General features: G+C 53.2%; 1 protein-coding gene across 2 annotated transcripts in view; it reads left to right on the plus strand.

The window, feature by feature from the left end:
- The window catches only part of LOC119956583, a 58,871-nt gene extending 52,160 nt beyond the window's left edge, over positions 1-6,711 (plus strand). For both annotated transcript variants that reach the window (XM_038783904.1, XM_038783905.1), the window contains 3 exons: positions 1,143-1,220; positions 2,571-2,663; positions 6,133-6,711. In XM_038783904.1, coding sequence (XP_038639832.1) covers positions 1,143-1,220; positions 2,571-2,663; positions 6,133-6,177 — 216 coding nt within the window. In that variant the 3' untranslated portion in view covers positions 6,178-6,711. The remainder of the gene's footprint in view (positions 1-1,142; positions 1,221-2,570; positions 2,664-6,132) is intronic.
- Positions 6,712-7,391: the final 680 nt, after the last annotated feature.

The raw sequence follows: 7,391 nt of genomic DNA on the forward strand, positions 1-7,391 counted from the left end.
TTATGCAGAAATATTACACAAGAGTTTAGTTTTCTCATCAGGACCAACACTTGGGCGAGATCCTCCAGCTCCTGATCCTGGTGGGATTTTGCTGGGAAATCCCATGGAAAGCAGCAGCACCAATCTAGTGAACATTTTATGGCACTCTCAATGATCTCAAGATGTCCAAAAGCTCTCTATAGCGTGGCGACGATTGTAATGTAGGAAATACGGCTGTCAACATGTGCACAGGAAGATCCCGTCAGCAATTGAGTGTCAGCTGGTGACCCAGTTGGTAGCACAATTCCCTCTAAAGGTCTGGGTTCAGGTCCCATAGTGTCACAGAGTTCTACATGACAGAAAGAGGCCCTTCGCCCATCGTGTCTGTGCCGGCCCACTTGAGTTTGTAATGAATATTCCCCGGGAGAGATTACAGTTTGTAATCAATGTTCCTCAGGAGCCATCCCAAGAGCCAGTGTTACTTCCTGACCCCGTTGTGCCAGCAAGCCGTGTTGTTTGTCCAAGGAGTGAACCGATGGATCCCAGTGAAACCAGGAAAATTGTGGAAAGCGATGTGCTGGTACCAGGATACAGTCCCAGAGGAACAGGTCCAACTGAAGCCACCTCCGCAGCAGAACCTCAACCAGCTGAGCTACATCGAGCCCAGAGAAAGAGAATGCCCCCTGACAGACTGAGGCCGGAATTCTCCAGCCATTGGGATTGTCTATTCCCGCCAGCAGCGCACCCTCGCCCGAGGGTTTCCCAGCGGAGTGGGATGGCTTCAATGGGAAATCCCAATGTCCAGTGGCGGGAATAGAGACTCCCGTCACCAGCGAATGGCACGAGGTCCCAGGTTCGATCCCGGCCCTGGGCCACTGTCCGTGTGGAGTTTGTACATTCTCCCCGTGTCTGCGTGGCTCTCACCCCCATAACCCAAAAGATGTGCAGGGTAGGTGGATTGGCCACGCTAAATTGCCCCTTAATTGGAAAAAAGGAATTGGTGACTCTAAATTTATAAAAAGTAAATAGGAGAGGTGGCAGTTTGTGATCAATACGAAAGCTTATTTGTCGTATTCGGTTGCAGACAATTACTATGTTAAAAGTATCACCGTAAAACCTTCTGGTCCGACATATCCTTGATGTTGGGATTTCCTGTTTTCTAGATGACGGGGAGCTCTGAATCTCAGCAAAGGAACGAACCGCACCTCGCTGAGGCAGCTGATACTGATCAAACATATATGGTAAGTACACATTTCAACAGATTGCCACGTAACATAGAATCAGATCCTGGGTCACTGCGTGCGCCTGCCGTGGCTGCATTGCTGTGTGTGGAGACTAACATAGTTTGAGTGTGCAGCAGAAGGCGGTGATTGTGTTATCTGGACAGTGACAGTTATAGATTCATTGTGACACAGGAGGCCGGTTGGCCCATCCAGCCGATGCTAGCTCCCTGCAAGCTCTATCCCTGGACGTTACTTTCGTCAAGGTGACATGTAGGGCTGGATTCTTCAGCCCCTCCCGCCGCAAGAACGCCAAGGGCGAGCCACGGCCAACGGAGAAGTCCATTGACCTCGGGCGGGATTGTCCGGTCTCCAGGCTACTGAACCATGGAGGCAGATGAATGAATCAAAGCTGCAGATGGTTTGTAGAAGCTGTCAATCACAGGCCACAACTGGAAAGCTGCCAACGGATCTGTGGAAACCAGAGGCAGGTCACAGCCGTTCTCCTTCGAGGCTCCCGATTTTCCCTCGACGTCTGATTCTCCGACCATCCGGGGAACAAGATCCAGGCGCCCCGGGGCGGAAAATCCCAGCCATAATTTGTAACCTGCGTTATCCTTGAAATCTTTGTGGAGGGAGGTGAGAGTGAGGGTGGCATGTGGCGCAGTGGATAGCACTGGGATTACAGCCCTGAGGTCCCGGGTTCGAATCCTGGCCCTGGGTCACTGTCCATGTGGAGTTTGCACATTCTCCCAGTGTCTGCGTGAGTTTCACCCCCACAACCCAAAAGTTGTGCAGGTTAGGTGGATTGGCCACGCTAAATTGCTCCTTAATTGGAAAAAAGATTATTGGGTATTCTAGATTTTAAAAAAAAGATTGGTGGGAGTGACGGAGTTTTATGTTATTGTCAAACTTTTCATGTTTAATAAATGTATTTTTTCTGCTGTTAAAAGCGAATTAGCCGTCCTGTGACTCTTTTATCCACCTTTTCGAAAAGTAGTAAAATCTGCAGTCTTTTGAGTCAGGGTTCCATTCTGGGACCTTCCCATCAAATAATAATATCAACTGAGATCCCAATGCTTCTTGTTCCGAATGTTTACTCACCCTCTGACCCCCTTTTTCCAGTTCACTTCTCCTGTATTAGCGCTGGCTGGCTTCAGGCTTCAGTCCAATAGCAGGACACATGCCTGACTGTGGCTCGAGAAGGTCACTCCCTCAATCCCACCACCAGAGTGGACGGCAGCCACAGGACCCCACTGGAGGCTTCACTGCGGAGCTCCGTGGGTGGCAGGGTTGGGTTGTGTTCGGTTGTTCCCCTGACACCAGGATCTGTAGAAATGTGACATCGCAGAATGTGTTTTCTTTCTGCAGCCTCTCCAGACACACCAGCAATCGGTGTACAGCACCCTTCACAATGACAAGACCAGCACCAACGATTGTTCTGGGAGCAATGAAACATCAAAGGTGCGTCTAACCTTTTGAAGCTTGAATATAGTTGAAACGTGAGGCGCGTTGCCGAAGATTCTCGTCTTACACTTGTCAGGACAAGCACAGAAATACCAAATTTCAAAGAATCACGGTAGTTTGTGCAGCAGGAAAGAAGAGTGCTGATTGGTTGGCAACTTGACACTGATTGGCTAAGACGTTGCCATGGAGAAAGCAGCGGGATATTTTTCACTTCCCTAGTCCCCGGGTAATTTAATAAGGGGCAAGACTTGAAACTTTGATTCCACTTGTTTGCAGAAAACAGGTCCACATGTATGATTGAATCACAGTAAGCAAGTTTAAATGAGCCACATTGCAAGACCGACTAATAATCTTCAGACCCAGGGGCCCGTGTCCAGTGGGTGTGTCTGTCTGGGTGGTCACACTATCCAGTGGGTCTGTCTGTCTGGGTGGTCACACTATCCAGTGGGTGTGTCTGTCTGGGTGGTCACACTGTCCAGTGGATGTGTCTGTCTGGGTGGTCACGCTGTCCAGTGGGTCTGTCTGTCTGGGTGGTCACACTATCCAGTGGGTGTGTCTGTCTGGGTGGTCACACTGTCCAGTGGGTCTGTCTGTCTGGGTGGTCACATTGTCCAGTGGATGTGTCTGGGTGGGTGGTCACACTGTCCAGTGGGTCTGTCTGGGTGGTCACACTGTCCAGTGGATGTGTCTGTCTGGGTGGTCACACTGTCCAGTGGGTCTGTCTGGGTGGTCACACTGTCCAGTGGATGTGTCTGTCTGGGTGGTCACACTGTCCAGTGGATGTGTCTGTCTGGGTGGTCACACTGTCCAGTGGGTCTGTCTGGGTGGCCACACTGTCCAGTGGGTGTGTCTGTCTGGGTGGTCACACTGTCCAGTGGGTGTGTCTGGGTGGTCACACTGTCCAGTGGATGTGTCTGGGTGGTCATACTGTCCAGTGGGTCTGTCTGGGTGGTCACACTGTCCAGTGGGTCTGTCTGTCTGGGTGGTCACACTGTCCAGTGGGTCTGTCTGGGTGGTCACACTGTCCAGTGGGTCTGTCTGGGTGGCCACACTGTCCAGTGGGTCTGTCTGTCTGGGTGGTCACACTGTCCAGTGGATGTGTCTGTCTGGGTGGCCACACTGTCCAGTGGGTGTGTCTGTCTGGGTGGTCACACTGTCCAGTGGGTCTGTCTGGGTGGCCACACTGTCCAGTGGATGTGTCTGGGTGGTCATACTGTCCAGTGGGTCTGTCTGGGTGGCCACACTGTCCAGTGGATGTGTCTGGGTGGTCATACTGTCCAGTGGGTCTGTCTGGGTGGTCACACTGTCCAGTGGGTGTGTCTGTCTGGGTGGTCACACTGTCCAGTGGATGTGTCTGTCTGGGTGGTCATACTGTCCAGTGGATGTGTCTGTCTGGGTGGCCACACTGTCCAGTGGGTCTGTCTGGGTGGCCACACTGTCCAGTGGATGTGTCTGTCTGGGTGGTCACACTGTCCAGTGGATGTGTCTGTCTGGGTGGTCACACTGTCCAGTGGGTGTGTCTGTCTGGGTGGTCACACTGTCCAGTGGGTCTGTCTGGGTGGTCACACTGTCCAGTGGGTCTGTCTGGGTGGCCACACTGTCCAGTGGATATGTCTGGGTGGTCATACTGTCCAGTGGGTCTGTCTGTCTGGGTGGTCACACTGTCCAGTGGATGTGTCTGTCTGGGTGGTCATACTGTCCAGTGGATGTGTCTGTCTGGGTGGCCACACTGTCCAGTGGGTCTGTCTGGGTGGCCACACTGTCCAGTGGGTCTGTCTGGGTGGTCACACTGTCCAGTGGGTCTGTCTGGGTGGTCACACTGTCCAGTGGGTCTGTCTGTCTGGGTGGTCACACTGCCCAGTGGGTCTGTCTGGGTGGTCACACTGTCCAGTGGGTGTGTCTGGGTGGGTGGTCACACTGTCCAGTGGGTGTGTCTGTCTGGGTGGTCACACTGTCCAGTGGGTCTGTCTGGGTGGTCACACTGTCCAGTGGGTCTGTCTGTCTGGGTGGTCACACTGTCCAGTGGGTGTGTCTGTCTGGGTGGTCACACTGTCCAGTGGGTCTGTCTGGGTGGTCACACTGTCCAGTGGGTCTGTCTGTCTGGGTGGTCACACTGTCCAGTGGGTGTGTCTGGGTGGGTGGTCACACTGTCCAGTGGGTCTGTCTGTCTGGGTGGTCACACTGTCCAGTGGGTCTGTCTGGGTGGTCACACTATCCAGTGGGTGTGTCTGACTGGGTGGTCACACTGTCCAGTGGGTCTGTCTGTCTGGGTGGTCACACTGTCCAGTGAATGTGTCTGGGTGGTCACACTGTCCAGTGGGTCTGTCTGGGTGGTCACACTGCCCAGTGAATGTGTCTGGGTGGTCACACTGTCCAGTGGATGTGTCTGGGTGGTCACACTGTCCAGTGGGTCTGTCTGTCTGGGTGGTCACACTGTCCAGTGGATGTGTCTGGGTGGGTGGTCACACTGTCCAGTGGGTCTGTCTGGGTGGTCACACTGTCCAGTGGGTCTGTCTGTCTGGGTGGTCACACTGTCCAGTGGGTCTGTCTGGGTGGTCACACTGTCCAGTGGGTCTGTCTGTCTGGGTGGTCACACTGTCCAGTGGATGTGTCTGGGTGGGTGGTCACACTGTCCAGTGGGTCTGTCTGGGTGGTCACACTGTCCAGTGGGTCTGTCTGTCTGGGTGGTCACACTGTCCAGTGGGTCTGTCTGGGTGGTCACACTGTCCAGTGGGTCTGTCTGTCTGGTTGGTCACACTGTCCAGTGGGTGTGTCTGGGTGGTCACACTGTCCAGTGGGTCTGTCTGTCTGGGTGGTCACACTGTCCAGTGGGTGTGTCTGGGTGGTCACACTGTCCAGTGGGTGTGTCTGGGTGGTCACACTGTCCAGTGGGTGTGTCTGGGTGGTCACACTGTCCAGTGGGTGTGTCTGGGTGGTCACACTGTCCAGTGGGTCTGTCTGTCTGGGTGGTCACACTGTCCAGTGGGTGTGTCTGGGTGGTCACACTGTCCAGTGGGTCTGTCTGGGTGGCCACACTGTCCAGTGGGTGTGTCTGTCTGGGTGGTCACACTGTCCAGTGGGTCTGTCTGGGTGGTCACACTGTCCAGTGGATGTGTCTGTCTGGGTGGCCACACTGTCCAGTGGATGTGTCTGTCTGGGTGGTCACACTGTCCAGTGGATGTGTCTGTCTGGGTGGCCACACTGTCCAGTGGGTCTGTCTGTCTGGGTGGTCACACTGTCCAGTGGATGTGTCTGCCTGGGTGGTCACACTGTCCAGTGGGTCTGTCTGTCTGGGTGATCTGTTCAGGACAGAATAAAGAGATTTTTTGCTGGTCCCCCCACTCCCCTGGGTGTCCTGGCCCCAGGGAGTTCTCGGGCAGAGAATCAAACACTAACTTTTCTCTGTCGACCCTCCCTATTTGCCGTAGCAGCGTGCTCAGATTAACTCTTTTTTATTCTTCCACAGGAATGTGGGACTGCGGCTCATGACGAGGTTTACGAGAGTTTCTGAAGACAGATCTCACGAGAGGTGGGGGGGGGGGGGTGAAACCCCGAAGACCCTGGTCCCCACCCGTGAGCGAGATTCTGCAATGTAGCCAATGGGTTCCCATAGACTATCTCCCCAACACATCCTGCTATCCCAACACTGGAACTCCATCTCCGAAAGACTTCCCACCTCTGTGCCAAGCTGATGGATTCCCCGGGGAAGACGTGTTTCACTTTGTAACCCAGAGCATTCAGGGTCATCCTTCACAAAATTCAATTGACCGCAGATATACCGTATCATCCATGTACAGGCACACAGACTTGCACGTACACACAAGTACACAGGGTGCGCACACGCACTCACTCACACATTTATCACCCGCTGCTGGGTTTTTTTTTTAGCTGTCTGTACAGTCCCACAAGCTCTCTCTAAATGAGCCCCCTTACCCACATCCCTCCTTCTCAAATCTAATTCCTTGGCCATGTCTTGATTTCAATGATGCCTCTTTGAAGCACTTTTGGGGGATTTCGCGACATTAAAAATGTTACTTTAACTGTTGACGTGGCGAAGTGACATTTTCTTTTTCAAATCCATCACCCTGTGGTCTCCACAATTCAGGGTCTGGTCGCTGGTTTAGCTCAGTGGGCTAGACAGCTGGTTTGTGATGCAGAACAAGGCCAGCAGCACGGGTTCAATTCCTGTACCAGCTTACCCAAACAGGTGCTGGAATGTGGCGACTAGGGGCATTTCACACTAACTTCATACTTGGGACAATAAAAGGTTATTATTATTATGGTAGTAAAGAGAGAGCACAGAGAGAGAGAGCACAAAGAGAGGGAGCACAAAGAGAGGGAGCACAAAGAGAGGGAGCACAAAGAGAGAGAGCACAAAGAGAGAGAGCACAAAGAGAGAGAGCGCAGAGAGAGCGCACGAAGAGAGGGAGAGCACAAAGAGAGAGAGCGCAGAGAGAGCACGAAGAGAGGGAGCACGAAGAGAGAGAGCACGAAGATAGGGAGCACGAAGAGAGGGAGCACGAAGAGAGGGAGCACGAAGAGAGAGAGCACGAAGATAGGGAGCACGAAGAGAGGGAGCACGAAGAGTGATAGCACGAAGAGAGGGACCACGAAGAGAGAGAGCACAAAGAGAGGGAGCACAAAGCGAGGTTCGCTGTCATACAAGGAGCAATGTTTGGAGAACTCAAAGGGCAGTGGGAATCTTACTCTGGACACAGCTGGGGC

The sequence above is a fragment of the Scyliorhinus canicula genome, chromosome 23, assembly GCF_902713615.1.
Source record: "Scyliorhinus canicula chromosome 23, sScyCan1.1, whole genome shotgun sequence".
NCBI classification, from domain to species: Eukaryota; Metazoa; Chordata; class Chondrichthyes; order Carcharhiniformes; family Scyliorhinidae; genus Scyliorhinus; species Scyliorhinus canicula.